Source organism: Barbus barbus, assembly GCF_936440315.1.
Source record: "Barbus barbus genome assembly, chromosome: 43".
Taxonomy (NCBI): Eukaryota; Metazoa; Chordata; class Actinopteri; order Cypriniformes; family Cyprinidae; genus Barbus; species Barbus barbus.
In genome coordinates, this window is record NC_136721.1 from 25,966,627 (window position 1) to 25,990,714 (window position 24,088).

The following is a 24,088-nucleotide window of genomic DNA, read 5'->3' on the forward strand; positions in this document are numbered from 1 at the left end:
GTAAAACACCTGTGAAAAATCAGCACTTCATATTCCTTCATATTATCAAAGAACATTGGGTCTGGTTTTTACAGACTTCTCTTAGAGTGCTAAAATATACTTTCTCCTATACGAATTTAAATAGATCGAATGCGCAATACAGTTTCATCACCAGTACAAAATATTCCCTTCATTTCTCAGTTCACTCACATTAGGAAGAGTAGTAGGAGTTATTTTTGCTCCCTGTTTTTCTCAATGAAATATATCTGTTGGCAGGTTGTTTTTGTGAGACCAGAGGAAACCACCATCTGCTCCAGACGGTCCATCACAGGAGGAGAACCACAGCAAAACCAGCATAAAAACACCTGAGAGCATGCAGCTGAACCACACACACACACACACACACACACACAGACAGACAGACACACACACACACACACACACAGACAGACACACACACACACACACACACAGACAGACAGACACACACACACACACACACACACACACACACAGACAGACACACACACTCAGACAGACACACACACACACACACTCAGACAGACACACACACTCAGATAGACACACACACACTCAGACAGACAGACACACACACACACACACTCAGACAGACACACACACACACACACACACACTCAGACAGAAAGACACACACACACTCAGACAGACAAACACACACACACACACACACTCAGACAGACAGACACACACACTCAGACAGACACACACACACACACACTCAGACACACACACACACAGACAGACACACACACTCAGACAGAAGTGATGATCTGAAAGGCAGCAGATGGGTGACAAACAGTCTGGCTGCAGGAGTCAAGGTGAACGCTCTCCACCTGTTGTTTACCTGACAGAGAGCTGGACAGGTAAGACACAGAGGACAGGTGTTCACACACACACACACACACACACACACACTCACACACACACACACACACACACACACACATCCTCAGACCATCCAATATCAGGATGAGTGTGTTTCTTCATCAGGTTTGTATAAATGTGTCTCTGCATCAGTGTCTCAGCAATGGATGCTCTGCAGTGAATGGGTGCCGTCAGAATGAGAGTCCAAACAGCTGATAAAAACATCACAATAATCCACACCACTCCAGTCCATCAGTTAACATCTGAAGAAGACCAAAGATGAAACACATCCAGCATTAAGACATCCATAATCCATAATAGTCAATCACCAGTTCCTCTGAAAGCAAAATAAAACAACGCAATGATGATCATTGTTGAGCTGCTTGAGTTTAAAAACCAAACTCTGTTTACAGTTTTTTCCAATCACTTTGCTACTATTTTCAGAAACTTGATGTCATTTTTCACAACTCTAGACACAAAACTCATAACCAATGATCAAAATGCAAATTTTTCAAAACGAAATTATATTCGCCTTACAGAAATTCGCCAGCATATCTTGGACAATGAAGACATGTTCAACAATGTGGGATCCATAAGTTTGCCGACTATTGCACGCATACTGAAAAGGCACCAGGTATCTATAAAACAACTATACCGTGTGCCTTTCAAAAGAAATGCAGATAGAGTGAAGCAAATGAGGACTGAGTATGTTCAGGTAAGTTCAGTTTCAAGATGGCTGTTGTAAAAACATTCCCAAAAATTCTACATTGTACAGTAATCTCTTTCCAAAATGTATTTTTAGAGGGTGATGGAGCTGGATGCTGATGACGACCATCACAAATTCATATATTTGGATGAGGCAGGTTTTAATCTGGCCAAGACAAGGAGGAGAGGTCAGGATTTCATTGGCCAGCGGGCAACCATCCAAGTACCTGGACGACGTGGGGCCAACATTACCATGTGTGCGGCTATATCAGAAGATGGTGTGGTGGGACGCAGACCTCATATTGGACCATATAATGCAGCTCTCCTTGTCACCTTTCTTGATGAGCTCGATCAGGTTTGTAGAGCTGAAGGTGTGACCTATGTCATTGTGTGTGACAATGTCAGGTTCCATCATGCTCATGTGGTGCAAGCATGGTTTCAGGCCCATGCACAATTTACCACCCTGTATTTACCCCCATACTCTCCCTTCCTTAACCCGATTGAGGAATTGTTCTCCTCATGGAGATGGAAGGTTCATGATAGGCACCCTCATGAACAAGTCACTCTTCTCCAGGCCATGGATGACGCCTGCAATGACATCACAGCAGACCAGTGTCAGGCCTGGATTGGCCATGCCCGAAGGTTTTTTCCAAGATGTTTGCCTAATGAAAACATCCATTGTGATGTAGATGAGAACCTGTGGCCAAATCCACAACACAGAGTTGATGACAATGTAGAAGTACAGTAATCACTCCTGTACTTACAGTACAAGCAAGTTGAGGAACACTGCATTTGATGTTTTACAGTACTGTCTTTTCTATTTCATAGCTAATTACTGTATTTTTGCTTTGATTCAAATAACCCTATGTTATGATTGTACTGTAGTGTTTTGCATCAATATCTTACAAACTTTGTTCAATGATTCCACTGTCTGTAGTATTCTCTCTACTCCTACAGTACTTTTACAGAGATGTATTTACTGTACATGTAGTACCATAATGAGACCTGTATCACCTATTCTGTTCTACTATATTTAATGATTGTACGAACAATGACACAGTGAAACTATCGGTTGTGTGTGGGTGATCTATAGTTATGTTTCAATGGTATTTCACAGTAAATTAGTTTTTTGAACCAATGATTGTGCAAGATTTCTTTAAAGATATGAATGCACAATGCAATGTTTTGAACATTAGACAGCCTGTGTTACAAGTGATAACCGTTTTGAGTTTTGTGTCTAGAGTTGTGAAAAATGACATCAATCTTCTGAAAATAGTAGCAAAGTGATTGTAAAAAACTGTAAATAAATGCTTTTATGAAGTGAGTAAGCATGCAAACAAATCATTTGTTGCCTTTCTATTTGTTTTTTGCTCATTTTATGGAAAGGAGCATTCTGCTAAACGTCTCATTCAGGTTTCACTTCTGAAAAACAAGGACTGATGATAATAAGGAAGAGCGTTGAGCTTGTATCGGATCAGTCGGTGTGGTATAAACACAGGCTCATGTCGATGGTATCAGCAGTTCTTTGGAAGTTGCAGTCATCACTCGCTCGTGCGTCACATGTTTCCACAACAGAAGCTCAGTGGAAACTCGCTCTGTTCTCCTCGGTCTGCTCTGTGTTTTGGAGATGAAGGTGAGAAACATCGCTGAAGGTTATCGGCTATTAGTCGTCTCTCTTGGAGCGGCCAGCCTTGACCTTCAGTACGTAATCAAGTGCACTAATATCCAGCTCTAAGCATGGCTGACTGCTTCCCTCGCTTTTCATAATACCATCTTAAATGATGTTTGCCTCGAATGTGTCCGAGCGCAGCATCATAATCATAAGGAGAGATCGGACACATGTACACAAACACCTCAGGAAAAGCCTGCTTCATCTCCTTCAGCCTCGAGATCCAAACACAAACCCTTCCTCATCCATCAGAGCTGATTCAATCTGCATCACACTGATGTAAAAGCAGCAGAATTTGCATGCAGGACTTGCTGAGCCAATCAGAGCGCAATCACTCAACGTGTCGTATTTACTAGCAGAGAAAGACTTTCTGACAATAACAGAATCATGGCGTAAGGTAAATAAGTTTCAATGTGTGAAATTGTACTTGGGCCCTTTAAGAGGTCACTACACTACATTTCCCATCATCCTCTCTGGCAGCTTGAAAATATAAAGCATCATTTAAAATGTAATAAAAAATAAAAACCAACCAATTACTTGCGTAACTGAAAACTGCTTATGGGTACTTGAATACATTAAAATATTTGAACAAACCTAACCAAAAGTAACACGATTCACAGTAATGCACATTAGCTGGACCAACCATGGAAAACACAGGTTTAGACATGTTTGATCTGAAGAAGTGATGTTTTTAGTGATTTGACATTGAAGCATAAGCTTGGCAAACAGCTTCCACAGTTAATCAGATAAATTTAGACAACAGAAACTATTATCGTAAATAGTTGTAAACAAGCATTTTCAAGATCACCGTCAAATACATACAATGCTTCCAGTTAAGACAGGAACACATGAGGTGAGATCACATGCCCTTCAAACAAGAGCTGGCTTCCTTCCTGCTATTCTTCACCTGTCATTCTTAAGTGTTTGGAGCGTTTAGCTCATCCAGACCCAGACAGTCTGTCCTTCTGTCTCTGCAGCTCTGTAACTACAGCTAATGTTCCTTCCTGTCTTACTGAGGAACATTCATAAAGAAAGTATCAGCAATGCTTGAAAAAGTCACTTCCACTAAGCTAGTTGCTATGCAGCTCCTAGGGTGTCGTAAGTGTTTTAAGCTGTGGTTGCTAGGGTAATCTGAGACTTTAAGGCTGTTTTTAATGTGGTTGCTAGGGTTTTCTGAGTGTTTTAGGCTGTTGCTATGCAGCTACTAGGGTATTCTGAGTGGTTTAGGTTGTTGCTATGCAGTTTCTAGGATACTCTGAGTGTTTTAGGCTGTTGTTATGCGGTTACCAGGGTGTTGTGAGTGTTTTAGGCTGTGGTTGCTAGGGTAATTTGAGTGTTTTAGGCTGTTTTTATGTGGTTACTAGGGTGTTGTGAGTGTTTTAGGCTGTTGTTATGTGATTGCTAGGGTGTTTTGGGTATTTTAGGCAGTTGTTAGGGAGTTCAGGGTGTTTTAGGCTGTTGCTATGCGGTTACTAGTGTGTTGTGATTTTTTAGGCTGTTGTTATGCGGTTGCTAGGGTGTTTGGGGTGTTTTAGGAAGTTGATAGGGAGTTAAGAGTGTTTTAGGCTGTTGCTATGCGGTTACTAGGGTGTTATAAGTGTTTTAGGCTGTTTCTATACAGTTACTGGGGTGTTGTGAGTGTTTTTTTAGGCTGTTGTTATGCGGTTGTTAGGGTGTTGTGGCTGGTTTCTAGGTACAGGCTCATGCTTCAGCAGATCTATTGTAAGCACTCTGCTCAGATCGTGCGGGATGAAGGTCGATCTCCTCACTATAAGGACTCTATAAACAGACTCATGCTCTTCCTGAAGACTCGTATCCTGAGGAACGGCTCAGAGGACCTTCAGCTCAAGGACGTCTGCGCTTCCTCCTCTGCTTCAGTGGTCTTATCTTCCATCCAGCCTCAGGCTTCATGCACACTTCCTGTTCCTCCAGCTCCTGTCCCTCACACACACACACACACACACATATTAGATCTGATGGAGCGGTTCCGTGTGAGAAGGCCATGATGAATGATTCATCCTGAGGGAAAGAAAGCGCTGACTCACCACAGCATCTCAAAGCAGAAGCTAAATGGATTTCAGCAGTGCATCCTTCAGTATCTGGACCAGAACATGAAGAGGACGTTTCCTGCTCTTCAAGGAAACACACACACAGGCTTTTTCTGAGAAAGACCCTTCTGTGACGTTCCCTACACAAACAGCATTTAAAGCCATCAAGGGTTCACCAAACGAAAGCCTTCTAAGACTGATGGATGCCACAGGTCTGTTCTGAGGAAAAACAAGATGAATAGTGAGGACAGTCATATAAACAGACTTTTGAGAGGGAAGAGTTGATCTTTAGTTGTTGATGTCAAAGGTCATGAGTTATCGTTAACTAAAACTAACATGAAAAGCATTAAAAAAACATTTTTGGTACTTGAAATAAAATAAATTTAAATGTTAACACACTCAAACCTCTTTTATTTCATTTAGTTCCCTAGACAACATTTCCAGTTATTGTGTAGTTGAAGTATTAAAATGACTTAATCTAAAATAAAAAATAAATAAAATAAAAACTACATAGACAAATGACTCAACATAAATTAACATTTAAAGTATTAATAAAAACTATTCATGTATTTAAAAAAAAAAAATTACTAAAACCTTGACCTAAAATTACAATAAAAATAGAAAATAATTAAATAATTAAATATAAAAATAAGTCATGCAAAATATCAATAAAAACTATACTGACATATTTTAAAAATAATAAAAATGACAAAAACACAACAAAATTACTAAAATGTTCAAATTAAAAGGTAAATTGAAATGATAAAAATTTAAATTAATTCAAAATATTAATAAAAACTCAAATTCCCATAGTACATAAATGGCACTAAAATGACTTTGAGTCTCTCAAACAGTATTTCACAAACTCATCTACACTGAAAAACATTATTCATTGAATTTCCTTTTTTTATTATTTAAGTGGTTGCAATCAATTTATTTTAGCTACATTTAAATAAATTTAGTTTATTTAACTAATATTTAACATTAATATGACTAACTTTCAACATTTATTTTTATTTAAATGTAGCTAAAATAAATTGTTTGCAACCACTTACATTTAAAAAAATTTTTTTTTTTTTTTCAGTGTAATTAAATCAGTCAGCATGGTCAGGTTGCATGACACCCTCATCCTCAAAAACCATCAACAAATTATGAATTTGTAATTACAAGTCGACCTCCAGTGAAGATAAAAACGGAGAATTACATGCTGCTCAGAGCGAATTCAAGTCAAAAAGACATTTAGAAACCAAACCGATTTTTACCTATTCACATATATAATAAATAATTCTAGTAATGTTTTGGTTGCCACTTGATGTTAAGTCTTTATGCAAAACGACTGATTCTTTTGACCAAATCAGTTCATCACGGGGAAGACAATCCCAGAATGCATTGCATCAAGATCTGAGATGCAGCAGTGGATGAGAGAAGCATCAATTACGGCTTGTATTGTGTTGAAATACGCGTGTGTGCCCTTCATAGTGAACTTGAGTTATTAAGGATGATGAAATTCGGTGGCGGTGTGCGATTGAACCGGGATTACACGCGTGTCTCCGTTATTCTGCTCTTTCCTCAGACTTAATGAGAACAGAAAGCTTTGTTGTGCTGAGATCCTCTATTCACTGTGGCACGTCTGTCGAACGGCTCCAACCGCCGAGGAGGAATGACATCTAATACCTGAGGGCACTTTCTTATCTCCAACCTGTCAAAAACAGACACGGCCATCATTCAGAGCAGCTTCAGGCCGCAGAACGCAGCAGCCAATGGCAAACGGCTCTCCATACTTTCATTGTTTCTCCCCAGCGGAACGGAGCTTCTTCCTCGTTCTTCCTGAGATGCTCCTGACGGATGTGATGATATGTTTAGGTCAATTAATTAGTGCTGTTCACTAGTCAGTCATCACTAGTACCAGTGCTGATAGTGATATGGTGAATATGGCATCTTTTCTTACTCTTCAGAAAAGAATAGCTGAAAATTCCTTTGAGAAAAGTTTGCTGGAAATATCTTCATCTTCAGGCCAGCAGGCGAGTTTGTTTCTTAATGTTTGTTTCTTAAACGTCTTAATGCTGGATGCGTTTCAGCTTTTGTCTTCTCCAGATGTTAACTGATGGACTGGAGTGGTGTGGATTATTGTGATGTTTTTATCAGCTGTTTGGACTCTCATTCTGACGGCACCCATTCACTGCAGAGCATCCATTGCTGAGACACTGATGCAGAGACACATTTCTCCAAACCTGATGAAGAAACAAACTCATCCTGATCTCAGATGACCTTTATTGTACCTTTATTTGTTGTTTAAATGAATGTTTCTGCATGTAAACCAAAAATGTGCAAATTTATGTACAAGATAGTTATTGCAAGGGTAAGTTTTTCATTTTATTTGTGATTAAATATTTCAAGCCAATCCCAAATGTTATTACAGTAGGACAGGAGACGATCAACACTTGCATGAGTGAAGCTTCTGAAATGATTTCTAGCCACTTATTCTGTTTCTGTTGTAAGATCAGTCTGTGTTTAAATGACGGAGAGACGGATTTGATCTGCAAGTCGTGATCGGTTTATTCATGTTGTGGGTTGTTTGCTGTATGGCAGTGATTTTTGTATTCAGCGCTGAGAATGAATCAGTCGGGTGTCTCAGAGCGGCTTTACCAGAATATTGACTGAAAGAAGCTCTTGATTGTCTCCAGGACAGACGTGTCTCTTCATGAAGGTATCACCACTTCTCTACATGCATCATATTCATAGACGGATCAGAAATTACAAGATGAGGGATGACGGCTGATGAAATGATTATGGATCTGAATTTCCTCAGGCAGCGCTACGAGGATACAGAAACATCACAATCATTCACTGAAGCATGAAGACAAAGCACTGCTCATTCTCAAATGCTTCTGTGCTATCTCTATATGCTTTAAGGGCAAATTATAGACAAGGCCAAATTCACAACAGGAATCAATGAATCTTACAGGAAAATGCAGCTATTTTAATAGTAATAATGCATTTATTTTATTTAGCACCTTTAAAAGTGGGACCTTCACAAAATGCTTACAGAAAAACAACAGCAAATAAATAAAGCCAATAAAAAACGCACAAAAGCAAGGAAAAAGTCTACAACAAAACATTTTATTTAAAAATGCCCAGGGATTTTACAAGGTGTGATTTTGTGTGAATTCATACACTGTAAAAAACAGTAAAAATCAAATAAGGCATTTGTGTTATCAGCGCTGTGAGCGACTGACGTGAGATCAGTGTGTGTGTGTGTGTGTGTGAGGAGCATCTGATGATCGCTGGAGGTCTGAAGATCAAAGGTCGTCGAGGTGATAAGGAGAGTTTGAGCCGCGTCCAAAAGGTAAAGGGGGAGGTGTTGCCACAGTTTATAGCAATATATTCAGTATTTCTCAGAGGTCGGGTTTCAAGTATAACTTGTTTGAAGTAATGGTGCTTCATATAACGTTATCTAGAGAAACACGTGTTAGTGATAAATCCCCTGTGATGTTTGTACTGGCTACTGTATACAGGCCACCAGGGCACCACACAGACTTTATTAAAGAATTTGCTGATTTTCTGTCTGAGTTAGTGCTGGCTGCAGATAAAGATCTAATTGCTGGTGATTTTAATATCCATGTTGATAATGAAAGAGATTCGTTGGGATCAGCATTTATAGACATTCTGAACTCCATTGGTGTTAAACAACACGCTTCAGGACCTACTCATTGTAGAAATCATACTCTAGATTTAATACTGTCACATGGAAATGATGTCAGTGGCGTTGAAATATTGCAGCAGAGCGATGATATCTCAGATCATTATCTAGTTTCGTGTATAGTCCATATAGCTAAAGCTGGAAAGCCAACCAGCTAAAGCCGTTCCATCTAAACTCCTAAAAGAGGTGCTTCCAGGAGTAATAGATCCTCTTCTGAATATTATTAACTCATCATTGTCATTAGGATATGTCCCAAAAACCTTCAAACTAATAACCTAGATCACTGTCTAATACCTGATGGCTGCTCTGTAAATTATTCGTCATCAGTTAGGAACCTAAGCGCACTTTTAATAGCAATCTTTCCTTCGAAAAACATGTTTCTAGCATTTGTAAAACTGCATTTTTCCATCTTAAAAATATATCTAAATTACAACCTATGCTCTCAATGTCAAATGCAGAAACATTAATTCATGCATTCATGACCTCGAGGCTAGATTATTGTAATGCTTTATTGGGTGGTTGCTCTGCACGTTTAATAAACAAACTCCAGCTGGTTCAAAATGCAGCAGCTAGAGTTCTTACTAGAACCAGGAAGTATGACCACATTAGCCTGGTTCTGTCAACACTGCACTGGCTCCCTATTAAACATCGTATACATTTTAAGATCTTGCTAATTACCTATAAAGCCCTGAATGGTTTGGCTCCTCAGTATTTGAGCGAGCTCTTATCACATTATAGTCCTTCACGTCCGCTGCGATCTCAAAACTCTGGCCATTTGGTAATACCTAGAATATCAAAATCATCAGCGGGCGGGAGATCGTTTTCCTATTTAGCTCCCAAACTCTGGAACAATCTACCTAACACTGTTCAGGAAGCAGACACACTCTGTCAGTTTAAATCTAGATTAAAGACCCATCTCTTTAACCTGGCTTACACATAATACACTATCGCATTTCTATAATTCAAATCCATTAAAGGATTGTTAGGCTGCATTAATTAGGTCAACCGGAACCGGGAACACTTCCCATAACACCTGATGTACTTGTTACATTGTTAGAAGAATGGCATCTACGCTAATATTAGTGTTTCTTTCTTATTCCGAGGTCACCGTAGCCACCTGGATCCAGACTGTATCCAGATCAGATGGTGGATCAGCACCTAGAGATGACCTCTACAGCAGGACACCTAGATGAGCCCCAGAGACTGATCCCCAGTGAAGACCCTGTCTCCAAGACGGCCATCGGGACAAGACCACAGGAACCAGATGAGTCCTTTGCACAATCTGACTCTGCTTTAGTCTAGATTTAAACTGCTGATTTAGTCTGGCCAGAGGAGAATAACACTATTTCGACACTACTTCCCCGTCTAAATACTGTAAAGCTGATATAAAGCCACCCAGCTCTATATCAAGCCGATGTAAAGCTGCTTTGACACAATTTGCATTGTTAAAAGCGCTATATAAATAATATTGACTTGACTTGACTTTCTACCCAGAGGTCAAAGGTCATAGTTTACATGCTAAAGTACAGTAGATGATTTCAGAATTTCTGTATCAATAGAGATTCAAGCACTCTGATTTTTAAGTGATTTAGTGGGTCAGAAGCAGTGTGTGTGTCTCTCTCTCTCTCTCTCTCTCTCTCTCTGTCTGTGTGTGTGTGTGTGTGTGTGTGTGTGTGTGTGGTCTAATGTTAGTCTTGTACACAGACTCAAAAACTCAAAAACAAATTTTTTAAATGTAAAAACCCAGTTTAATATGCAGAGACGATTGTATTTTCTGGAATTTGTAGCGTCCGGAAGGAACTTCTCTATAGTTTCAGGAGAGATCTCAGTATGAACTCAATCATTTCTCCACATTCATTCACATCTCTAGACTCTTCTTGCAGGACACCCACCAACTCATTCAGGCCTGTTTTTGTTTCTCCTCAGGACTCTTCGGAGAAATCCGTGTCTTCCTGCTGCGCTTCTCTTGGGTTTTCACTTTCAGTAGATGTGGAGGCGTGTCGGAGTGGATGTAGCAGAGGATTATGGGTAAAACTTCTTAAGCCAGTCGTGATAGAGAAGCTTGTTATAAAAGATTAGCTTCTTTTCGTCCATATAGAACATGATGCTTTAAGACATCACTGCAGGTTTGACTTTGTCGGTGTCAGTCATTGTTGGTTATTCCATTTTAACAGCGAATTATGGCTTAAATTTTATTCTGTTGCTGTTACTGGCTGTAGAGTTTAACACAGTTAAAGCGACTTACATTTTAGGTTCTTCTGAAAGTAATGGAGGTCAAAAACATTTAAGTGGATGCTGATGGAATGTGAAGCGTGTCATCGGAGTTCAACAGACCAACAAACACTTCCATTCTAACTTATTTTGGCAATATGACAGTTTTTTAATGTGCAGCTGAAAGTGTGGTGACATTCATGTCTGTGCTGAACTTTAAACCTGTATTTGCTTAGAGTCTGTAAGTCTTGCCTTGAGATCAGGTGTTGAATGTTAATGTCAGTGTTGAGATTAACACTCTGTGTTCAGACAAAGAGATGAGATAGACACCTGAGCAACTGCCTAGCAACTAACCAGAGATACCCTAGCAACCACATAGAATGTCAGAGCACCAGAGCAACTGCCGAGTAACACCTTAGAAACCAACCAAAACACCCTAGCAACCAGCAAGCAATATTAGAACACCCAAGCAACCACCTAACAACACCCTAGAAACCAGAGAGGTAACACCTAGAATACCAGAGTAGTGGCCTAGCAACCCCCTAGAAACGAGCCAAAACACCCTAACAACCAGGAAGCCATGTTAGAATGTTAGAACACCACAGCAACTGCCTTGTAACACCTTAGAGACCAGGCAAAACACCCTAGAAACCAGGTAGCAGTGTCAGAACACCCAAGCGACTGCCTAGCAACACCCTAGCAACGTTAGAACACAAGAGCAACTGCCTAACAACACCCTAGCATCTATCTAACAATGTTAGAACATCACAGCAACTGCCTAGCAATACCTTAGCAACATTGGAACACAAGAGCAATTGCCAAGCAACACTCTAGCAACCATCTAGAAATGTTAAAACACCACAACAACTGCCTAACAACACCCTAGCAACATTGGAACACCACAGCAACTGCCAAGCAACACCCTAGCAACCATCTAGAAATGTTAAAACACCACAGCAACTGCCTCGCAACACCCTAACAAGATTAGAACAGAAGAGCAACTGCCTAGCAACCCCTTAGCAACATGTAGTAATGCCTGCAAAGCTAGAATCACTTATCATGTGCTTAGCTGCTCAGACTCCAAGGCCTATTTGCCTTGATAAACTTTCTTTTTCAGTGTGTGATGATGTTTTAAGTGAAGATGTTAATATTTCAGCGCTGACGTCTGTTTTTATCATTCCGTGTCCGTCCAGCGCCGCTCCCCTGGAACAATTACAGCATGTAGATGTCAGTCAGTGTTCTCTCTTTTAAAGCTTTTCCTTCACTTCTCTATCCTCTCCATCACTTCAGAGGAGTCGCTGGCCGTGTGGCGCTCTGATGTTAATCTCAGATGACACACCGGCTGTAATTAGTGTCTCTAATTGGCAGAATGTCATCACCTGTGAAGCGAACAGAAACGAGGCCCGAATCGAGAGGCGAGCGACACGGCTCCTCACATCTCACCTGTGATACTCTCTCAAAACAGAGCTTTCTGAACTCATTTCATCACACTGAAATTTGACAGGATTCTGCAGCTGTGTCATTTGATGTGTGATTGAATGCAGGAAATATGAGGCAATCATGTTCATCAAGCCACAGTCAAGCAGGAAATCATTTGCAACCGACATCATCATCCACCTGTTGTAATTGAGCTGCAGACCTTCAGATCTGCTTCTTAGACTCTCCATTAACCTGCGTCAGAGTTCACAGCTTCTCTTTCTCATGTAAGTGCCGCATTTGAGACTCAAACTGTCATTTATAAGAGATTTAAGCTTCTTTCCATTAAAACTGCATGCCAAATTGCCACTAAACAGTCCTGCACATCCCTCTGATTAATTAAAATTTAATAAATTGCCAAAAAGTAAGTCTCCAGCGTGTCTCTTTTGAGATTATTTACTTCATTATGTTGATTAGAGTTTGCACAAATTGCATCAGGACAGTCATATATGTGGTGTAGCTCTTCGGGGCATATTCGGAAAAGAAATACAAATGAATCCTCATTACATTTACAAAAAGAACCAATTCCTCTATGACTTGTTCTGAATTATTGGTTGAGGAGATGCTTTGGATGACACTGAAAAACACTTCATGCTAGCTTTCAAACCAATGCCATTTATTTGATCGAAATACAGTAAAAACAGTGAAATATTACAGTTTAAAACAGCTGTTTTCTATGTCAATAAACTGTCATTTATTTCTGAGATGCGCAGGTGAATTTTCAGCATCATTACTCCAGTCTTCAGTGTCACATGATCTTCAGAAATCATAATAATATACTGATTTACTGCTCAACAAACATTTCTGATTATTATCAATGTTTATAAACAGTTGTGCTGCACAATATTTTTGTGGAAACTGTGATGCATTTTAATTTTCAGGATTCACAGATGAATAGAAAGCTCAAAAGAACAGCGTTTATTTAAAGTAGAAATCTTTTGTAACATTATAAATGTCTATGCTGACACTTTTGATCAATTTAATGCAGCCTTGATGAATAAAAGTATTCCTTTATTTAAAAATTTTTTTTAAAAATTGCACTGACGCAAACTATTAAAATCAACTCATTATATCATAAAATAGCGAACAAATGCATTTGGCAGAACTTTTTTTTTTTTCATTCAATTGATCATGCATTCCTTGGGAACTGAACCCTGACCTCAGTGTTGCGTGCATACCATACAGGAATGCAAAATCAATGGCATGACTTGATCGAGTATCTTTCTTCTAAAGTATATTGAATGTTATCTTTTTTGTTTTGTTTTGTAGAAGCAGAATGACGGATTGCATTGCATCACGTTACGTGAGTCAATCACAGATGTCATGTTTCTGCCGCAGTTCTATGATGCAGTGAATATAATATGTTTAACAGCCCATACAGCGGCATATTTTCAATACATCATAATGTTTTTGTTTTGTCGTAGCTGATTGGATCACGTTCCACTGCGGTTCTTGCTGTATTGTCATCCTCCAGCAGCAGCCCAAAGGAAACAGAGATCTCTCTCTGATTAAACAGATTTATCATGTATGAGTGTTTCATGTAAAACTGTGTTTAGAGTACTAGTGATGGTTGACTTAACTAACACTAACTAACTAACCACCTGACGGCGGTCAAGCACACATGCTATTGGTCTGAAGCCGTATATCAGGTCGTGTTGTTTCGCTGAGAGTTGATTGGCGTCTGTGTCCTCAGCAGAAGTGCTGACATCAGCGTTCCTGCAGTGCACTCTGGGACAGACACATTCTGCTGACACACAGTCCTTCCTCTCAAAACCTCATATTAGACCACAAACTTCTACTTGTCTTCATTTTTCAGGTCAGTTTAATATGTTTTCAGCTCTTGCCTGACGTTTTGCTCACAGATACTTTGAGAACTGCAGACCGGGGCCCGTTTCAGAAAGATTCAAGATTCAAGATTTTTATTTGTCACAATTATACAGGGTATAACCAGCAGTGAAATGTAAGTCAGATCTGCTCCAAGGACAGTGCAATTATATAGAATACAAATATTAAGAAAAAGAAAAGTAGAAAAAATAAAAGAATAAAATAAAATAAAAGATGAAAAATATAAATATAAATATGAATGTGCAGGTCAGTATGTTGTTGACATGCATAGTAATAAGAGGAATGTGCAAAAGAATGTGTAAAAAGTTGTAGGGTATGTAAATAACAGCAATATGAGGTAGAGAGAAATTATGAATAGCTATTGATATGGTGATATTTACATGGAGTCAAGTGATGTTATGACACAGAGTTAGAGTTTAGGAGCCTGATGGCCTGGGGGAAGAAGCTCCTCCTAAGTCTCTCAGTTTTTGCCATCAGGCTACGGAAGCGCTTACCAGATGGAAGCAAAGTGAATAGAGGGTTACCAGGGTGATTTGAGTCCTTGATGATTTTGACAGCTCTATTTTTGCAGCGTTTGAGGTAGATGTCCTGCAGAGAGGGGAGAGCAGACCCTGAGATGCGCTCAGCTAAGCGCACAACTCTCTGTAGTGCTTTGCAGTCCTGATTGGAGCTGTTTCCATACCACACTGAGATGCACTGAGTCAGTACACTTTCTATGGTCCCTGAATAGAAAGTTTTCAGGATTGCTGGTGAGACCCTGAATTTCCTCAGCTGTCGCAGATGGTACAGTCTTTGCCTGGCTTTCTTAACCTGTGTTTGGATGTGTGTAGTCCAAGTCAGGTTCTCGGAGATGTTTACTCCGAGGTACTTGAAGCTGCTCACCCTCTCCACAGGGGTCCCGCTGATCATAAGAGGAGTGTAGGGCTGCTGCTGTCTCTTCCTGAAGTCCATGATCAGCTCTTTAGTTTTGCTCACATTCAGAGAGAGACAGTTGTCCTGGCACCATGATGTGAGTCTCTCTACCTCATCCAAGTATGCGGTCTCATCGTTGTTGGAGATGAGGCCCAGAACCACAGTATCGTCAGCGAATTTGATAATAGATGTGGAGCTGTGAGAGGACATGCAGTCATGCGTGTAGAGAGAGTAGAGCAGGGGACTCAGGACACAGCCCTGTGGGGCTCCTACGTTCAGAGTGATGGAGTTTGAGGTGAACTGGCCAACTTTCACCACTTGAGGTCTGCCGGTGAGGAAGTCTTGAATCCAGTCACAGAGTGAGGAGTTTAGGCCGAGGTCTGTGAGTTTAGATGCCAGCTTGATGGGGACTATAGTGTTGAAAGCTGAGCTATAGTCAATGAATAGCAGCCTTACATAATTCCCATTGTTGCTGTCCATGTGTGTGAGGGAAGAGTGGAGAACTTGTGAGATGGCATCGTCCGTAGATCTGTTTGGGTGATAGGCAAACTGAAGAGGGTCCAAAGTATCAGGGATGGAGGAGCAGATGTGGCTCTTTACAAGTCTCTCAAAAACCTTCATGACTATAGATGTGAGGGCAACTGGGCGATAGTCATTCAGGCAAGAGGGTTTATTGTTCTTTGGCACAGGGATAATAATGGATTTTTTGAATGCGGTGGGAACCACGGTGGTAGCAAGGGACTCATTAAAGATGGAAGTGAACAAACCAGCGAGCTGATCGGCGCAGGACCTCAGAACACGGCCGGTTATCCCATCAGGTCCGGCTGCTTTCCTGACGTTCACTTTCTTTAGCGCCCTCCGAACCTCATCCTCCGACACGGGGATTACAGGATCATCGCTGCTCTGCCTGCTGCTTCCTGACGCGCCGGTCGGCAGAGACGTGCCGCCGCCGTTGCCATCGAAGCGGCCGAAGAAGATGTTTAACTCGTCGGCCAGCAACGGATCTGCTCTCACCTCCGCGGAGGATTTGTTTCCGAAGTCACAGATGGTTCTCAGTCCCTGCCACATCCGTCGAGAGTCATTGAGCTGGAAATGAGACTCAATTCTCTCTCTGTATCGGTGTTTAGCGGCTCTTACTGCGCGTCGGAGAGCATAGCACGATGCTTTGTACTCGCTCATATTCCCGGTCAGAAGAGCCTCATTGTAAGCGGCAGTGCGTGTGTTAACCGCAGCACGGATAGTTCTGTCCACCCACAGTTTCTGATTGGAGAATGTCCTTATAGTTATTGTTTCTTGAATGTCCTTATAGTTATGGCAAGTAATGGAAAGATGTTCCAGATGAGGCGAGCAGGAATTTGCCATGGACGAAAGCCACATTTCAGACAAACAAAGGATATTACAGTCCCTTATGTCCTGTTGGAAACTAATCCTGGCTCTAAGATCGTCCATCTGATTCTCCAAGGATTGGACATTTGCGAGTAGAATGCTATATATAGGACAGTGAGCCCTTTTCCGGAGTCTATCTCGAATTCCAGCGCGTTTCCCGTGGTGTTTCTTGATCGGTCGCCTCGGGGGGGTTTATCTCCGCGTTCCGAAGAATCTCCAGAGGCCACGCTGGATTCTTGACTAAAGTGTCCTGGAACAGGTTAGTGTAGCGGTTTCCAATGTCCAAAAGTGTTTCTATGTTGTAGGTGATCAGTGCCGACATGAAATGTGTAAAAAGAGAAAGTAAAAGTAAGTAAAAAAGTAAATTAAAGCAAAATCTAAGCGGAGCGGCCTGGGCGGTGTCCGAACACAGCGGCGCCATCTTTAGCCTTTAGCCTAAAGAAGGTTAAGTGAAAACTTAAGTGAATATGTTTACCCTGAAATGATGCAAACTCTTGGTTTTCTGTTTCAAAATGGGAGGTTTGTCAAACCCGGGAAAGCAGGGTACGTCAAGCCCGTTTCTGAAAGAGAGGTAACTTATACTCACAGTCAGTTACCATGGTAACCTTCTTTGCACTGTAAAAAAAAAGAAAAAAAGCAACTGCACATTTTCTAGTTTACGAAATGTTTTGAGTCTCAAATACTAAAAAAATGCTATTTTCTTGAAACTCCATAAAAACCCTTGCCAGACCAATGAAATTACCCCAAATGTTGTCCCAACTAGTCAAACACAATTATCTGGACAAAGAATTTCATGTTGTTGAAATGTCAAGGCTTTGTGAGTTCCCAGCATGCATTGCAGTATGAATCAATTATGCAGTTACTCTTATAGGTTTATCGTTTTGACTTCATTTAAACTTTTGTTGTTGTTGTTTTGTCATTATTGTTAGTTATTTGTTGAACTGTGATGCAAAGAGCTCATCTTTTTCACATTTGTTGATTGTTCTTGAGGTTTGTGTGCCGAGTTAAAATGTTCAGCCATTTATATCCACTTCCTGGATATCTTAGTCTTGTAAGTTGTTTAGAAGCAAAGTCAATGTTATCCATTAAGGTTTGTCATTCATAAATAAATGTAAAATCAATAATGTGGTGACTTTTTACACATTCATTTTTTTCTTCAAGGAAACAGAAAAAAAAAAAGTTACCTCAACGACATTAATTCAGTTTCAATTGCTGTGAAAATAATTTTTCTATGAGCAAAATAAGACAGCATTGCATGAACAAACAAATTTATATTGGCTAAACAAAGTGTCTTTACAGAGAAGAACTAACATATTATTGATGAGAGAACTCAAGTCTTACTGCGTCAAGGTGCCCTATTTAAAAAAAAAAAAAATTTTATGTTTTCTTAACTATTTGTTTTTTACAGTGAGTGAACCTTACCTGGTCGGGAGCAGGTTTTCTTCAGTAAACCCAGAGTTTCTTTCCGTCTCCTCCCCTTTTTAAAGCATAAGCGATGTTTAAATACCCCATTCATTCAGTCACGCTGCAAAAATGCTTTTCTTACTGAGTATTTTTTGTTTTATTTCAAGAACAAATATCTAAAAATTATTTAGTTAAGATGCATTTTCTATACACAGTAAAAAAAAGAATTGTTTCAAATTAAAATAATTAGTTTCTTCGCTGACTAAAATTTTTTAACTTTAGTCAACTTGAAATTTTATGTTACTTAATGTTAAGTTAAGTGACAACTTGGATATTTTAGTTGACTAAACTTAAAAAAAATTTAGTCAGCGGGGGTAACAAATTATTTTAAGTTGAAACTTTTTTTTTTTTTTTTTTTTTTTTTTTTTACATTGTTGATGAAAAATTATATAAGATATTTAGTCTTGTTGGGGAAACAAGTGCATTTAAGTGCATTTTATGTAAAATATGTAAAAATTGTCCGCTATAGGGTAAGAAAAATAATCTTAATGCAAACGGAAACAAGAATATTTGTAATTCTTTCCCCATTGGCAGAAAATTAGCAAAATAAGAAAAATTAGTCCCTTGATTTAAGAATCCTTCGATATTTTGAAAATTCTAAGTAAGAAAAGTATTTTTCCAGTGTAGGTACATTCATTCATTGCACATATTTTCATCATGCAGTGACAAAAATGTCATCTCCGTTTATACAGGATCCTGTAGACGAGGATATTCACATGCATATTTCATTGAGCGGTATAAAAAGGTAGTTTTCTTTAAAACATCAGAGATGCAGAGCACATTATAAGGCCGCTGTATGCAGGGTGATAAGGAAAGTGTGTTGCTCTCAGGCTCTTTCTGAGAAGTTTTTCCTGCACAAATCTGTCAAAGAGGAGTTTCTCTGGACTGTAGGTCAGTGGTGTAGAAATCGGTTTAAATGAGGCTAATCTGATAAATGACGTTCACTTAATAACATCTTTCTGTGACCTCTGGAAGTAAGCAGAATTTCCTTCAGGATTTCCAGTGTGGTTGGATGCATCGATGACAAGCATGTTCCCATCATCGCACCTCCTGAAAATGAATCCGAGGATGACATTTTTCCTTTTGGATTATAAATTCTTCATCTGTCAGTGGTGCCGGTTCTCCCTCTACCTTCTTTCTGTCCACCGAGTACAAGTCAGTTGTTAATTTCATTACTCTAATTAAGAAATGTAACAGGTTGGATTAGAGAATATTTCATTAGCCTACGTGAAAAGAGCGTTAGACAGCTGCGCATTGAAACAGACACTGAATGATATTTCATGTCAAATGTTTATACACCTACACCTTGATTGAATTGTGTGTTTATAATTAATTTTTTAGCTGCTGCCACGTTCTTCTTTTTTCTGCCGTGGGATACCATGAAAATTAATATTAGTTCAATAATTTACTGTTTTCACCTCTGATATTATAACTGTGATTAAGGATTAAAATTACATATTTACTCAGAAGTATGCTGACGTATTTTTGTCTGGTGCTGTTGCCATGGTGAATCATAATTTCGGAGCTCCATTGATCATGACGTCTCATACGCACTAAACTCAGAGTCGTTACTATCATCAACTAAAACTAAAACCATAAAAACAATGCATTACATGAAATAATATAACATAATATAAAAATCATTTTATTTAAGACTTAAAATAAGCTAAATATTATTTACTTGAAATAAACTAAATGTTAACTAAAATTAAATACAATTATTTTATAGTCTTAATTAAGACTTTAGCCTCTGGTTTCACAGACAAGGCTTAAGGCTAGTCCCAGACTAAAATGCATGTTTGAGCTGTTTCAACTGAAAATATCTTGCTCATATCTTAAAATATGTCAGAGCCATTGTTGTGTCTCAAGATGCACATCTGTAACGTTTTCTTCTGAGGCATTTTTAATAGAAGCTGCTTAAAAACCTTAATTTAACTAAGGCTTAGTCCTGACTTAAGCTAAACCCTGTCTGTGAAACTGGGCCTAGATATTATTATTTCAATTAAAAAATATATTTAATTTTATTTCAGCGAGTTGCCAAAGGAATATTAAAAGAGTTTAACTTGATTTTTATTAAAATTACTAAAACTTAATTAAAATGTATAAAAATATATAGACATATTTAAAAAATAATAATAGATAAAAATAAGAAATATAATTAAATAAAATATAAATAGAATTACTAAATCTAAAATGGAAAACAAAAAATAAAAAACTAATTCATATTAATATGATCGCAGTGATACTAAAAAATACACATGGCATTTGATATAATTTATTGTTTTTATACGGCTGATTTACCTTTTAAAGGACAGTTCAGAAGTTAAAATGTTCATCATTTATTCACTCTCGTGTTATTAACCTGCATGACTTTCTCCAAGAAAGATAAAAGATGACACTTTTAAAGACTATCAGGTTTACACTGCAAAAAAATGCTTTTCTTGATTTTTTGTCTTTTGTTTCCAGCCCAGATATCTAAAAATTCTTAAATCAAGAAGGATTTTATAGACTTTCTAGGATTTTCTAAAAATGATTGTCTTGTTTTCAGAAAATAAAACAAGTCAAAATTAAGTGTTTTTGCTTGGAACATGCTAAATAATCTGCCAATGGGGTAAGATAAATAATATTGTTTTCTGTTTGTGGTTATTTAGCTTACCCCATTGGCAGTTTATAATTATAATATATTATATAAACTGAATTATGGTTCATTTGAAGCAATAAAATTACAAACTTGAAATAGATAATATTTATAAATAAAAAATATAGATATAGAACATAAAAGATATTTAGAAGAATGTTGGTGAACAAACAGAAGACTATAGCCATTGACTTGCATAGTATTTTTTTTTTATTATTTATAAAATAAATAAAAAATAGTTATTTAAAAAATATATAAAAAAATGACAATTATTAAAAATGAAAATAAAACATCTAAAATAAAATATGAATAAAAACTATATGGTATATAATGAGTTTCAGCAGCACTTTTGCATGAAGCCTCTGATGGTGTTGAATATATTTCCAGTGAAGATCCAGTGTGTTTGTGTGCATCTGCTGCAGTTCCACAGATCGTCATTAAAGCTCATTAAATCAGTCATGTGATCAGAATATACGATGAATCTGATGATGTCTCTGATTCTTTCACAGTCTGATGCTGTTTCCAGTGTTTCTCGTTCTGCTGCTGGTTTTTTCAGACTCCTGACAGTGAAATGGATTAAAGCGGGTTTGCTGACAGTGAACATATCAAATGTGCCTCTCTCTCTCTCTCTCTCTCTCTCTCTTGATCACCTGCTTTGTCTGAAGTGAGTAACCTTGCAAATATATGAATAGTAAATGCAGGGAAAGTAATCTGCTTCCTGACGGCTACACGGCTGCATTTGCATAGCTGCCAGCATCAGGAACCTGCGACCAGAATCCACAATCACACGCATACATTTCTCACGCCGTGCATCAGATGCCAGACGCTGCTTCTCTGACCCGCTCCGTGTGTGTGTGTGTGTGTGTGTGAGTGTGTGTGTGTTTATTAGTGACGGTTTGGGTGCATTTGTCCTCAGAAATGAGAAAATATTTACTTCATAAATTCATAGTACATAATATTCAGTGCATAATGCCAAAAAACACAAAACATCACTATGATGGACATTTAGGGACGCTATCAATTATTATGATTATTGGCTTCTGTGCAGATTTCTCTCCTGATTCAGACCATAACACTTTTTCACTGGAGGAAGCATTATTATAGATGTCTTGATGCAGGATTTGTCTCAGCTTTGGTCTTCTCCAGATGTTAACTGATGGACTGGAGTGGTGTGGATTATTGTGATGTTTTTATCAGCTGTTTGGACTCTCATTCTGACGGCACCCATTCACTGCAGAGCATCCATTGCTGAGACACTGATGCAGAGACACATTTCTACAAACCTGATGAAGAAACAAACTCATCCTGATCTTGAATGATTTGAGAGTGAACACATTTCCAGCACATTATTATTCTGTGGTTTTTGTTTGATTGATTTTGGCTGTATGTTCAATGATCAGATATTGTCAGACGGCTGTAGTGTTATTGATGTTCAGTCGTGACGGTGTTTTCTCTCTCGTGTGATGAATATGGGACGATGAGGCTGTTTGTAATGGATTCTGGAGTCTCCTCAGATCCATCTGAGTGCGTTTCATTGCTCTCTCGGCCCTCAGACGCTTCAGGCCTCTGAAGTTCAGCTTTATGAGCCGACAGCAGCGCAGAGGATCAATCCCATGATGCCGCGGTGCCTGAGGTCCCAGCTCCGAGAACGATCCACACTTCTGATGAGACAAACGAGAAACGATAGAGAGAAGATCACCAGCAGCTTTAGGGCACAGAAGTAAACATTACATTATAGCAGCATTATTTATTTATATGCTACTATATAATTAAGTAATATTTTGAATTAGATTTTATTTTTATGTTTTCATGTTCGTTTAAGTCATTTTGTGATTTCTCATTTTATTTATAATGATATTTTAATATGATAATATTTACATTATAATTTTTTATATTATAAAAACAGACATTTTAACAACATTATTATAATATATTCTATATAAGGTAATTTGGTTTAATATATCAAAATAAAATATAAGCTAAAATATAAGGATAAAAGCTTCTGCCAAATAAATGTAAATGTTAAAACAAGATATTTAATTCTGTTAATGGTGATCTACGTGCTTTTTTTGGTATTTTATTAATCTCTTTATTTCTATATTCTCATATTGAAATTATACTTTTAATTTCACTTCTTGTATATCCTTCAGTTTTTAAATTAAATGTGTCTCTGAGCAGCTGATTTAAAGACATTCAGACCATATCCTACTCAAAGACTGTACTACTATACTACTTTCAGTGCATTTGTATTTAGATCATTTATTTCTAAAGCACTAACCAGAACCTGGAATCTGAATTTAATTCTGAATTCCTTCTGATTCAGTTTGATTTTCATTTATGCATTTAACAGATGCATTTATCCAATGCACTTACAATTAGAGAAACGTCCTAGTTGTTGCATTTGGATCCATAATTTCTGTGTTTGGCCATGTGAGGTTCATGCAGACTGATCTGAGATCAGATGCTCCGCACAAACATGTGGCAATCTGCAGTTAATTGAATATGTTGATTTGTCTTTCATAAATCCCAGTACAATCTGTGACGTGAATCTAATCACTTGCTCACAGAGATGCTGAATGTCTTACTGATGATCTGATTCTGAATCACGTGTTATTATATCTGCTCAATCATATTCATCTCATTCAGGTGTTTCTATATTAATCAGATGGTGATGGAGATTCTGTTTCTCTCAGATTGATCTGTTTCTCTGTTGATTGAGAGTATTGATGAGACCATCATTATGAAGTGTACGTGATTTCATCTTTCAATGCTTTTTTAAAATACTGAATGAAGTCATTAATGCAGAAATCCAGTTGATTCTGATCATGCATTTTTACTTGGCAATAAATGATTGATAACCCTGCTAATGTTTTATTTACTGAAATACATTTGGTGTATGATTTACTTTTAAAAACACAAATATCACAAATAATTACAAACAAATGGCATGTAACATTTTTGAAGTAGAAAGACTGAAACAGTGTTTTCTTGTAAAAAGTGCAATAATATTTGCTTTTTTTCAGCTTTGGAAAATACATTTTTAGATGCAAACAATTTCCTTCAAAGCCATCCTGTTCTTACTAAATATTTTTGTCTTGTTTTCCTGTAAAACATCCTTAAATACCATAAATTTACCTGACAAGCAGAAT

General features: G+C 38.3%; 1 protein-coding gene across 1 annotated transcript; it reads left to right on the forward strand.

The window, feature by feature from the left end:
- The first annotated feature begins 751 nt into the window (after positions 1-751).
- Positions 752-2,912, forward strand: LOC306862649 (uncharacterized protein). Its single transcript, XM_079405562.1, has 3 exons — positions 752-884; positions 1,425-1,600; positions 1,688-2,912. The coding sequence occupies exons 1-3, from the start codon at positions 806-808 to the stop codon at positions 2,336-2,338; spliced, it is 906 nt and encodes a 301-aa protein (XP_079261688.1). The 5' UTR covers positions 752-805; the 3' UTR covers positions 2,339-2,912.
- Positions 2,913-24,088: the final 21,176 nt, after the last annotated feature.

Coding starts and splice junctions, on each gene's coding strand:
- LOC306862649 (XM_079405562.1), top strand. CDS start 806: ATGGGTGACAAACAGTCTGGCTGCAGGAGTCAAGGTGAACGCTCTCCA. Junction 885..1,424: donor CCTGACAGAGAGCTGGACAG/GTAAGACACAGA, acceptor TTCGCCTTACAG/AAATTCGCCAGCATATCTTG. Junction 1,601..1,687: donor TGAGGACTGAGTATGTTCAG/GTAAGTTCAGTT, acceptor ATGTATTTTTAG/AGGGTGATGGAGCTGGATGC.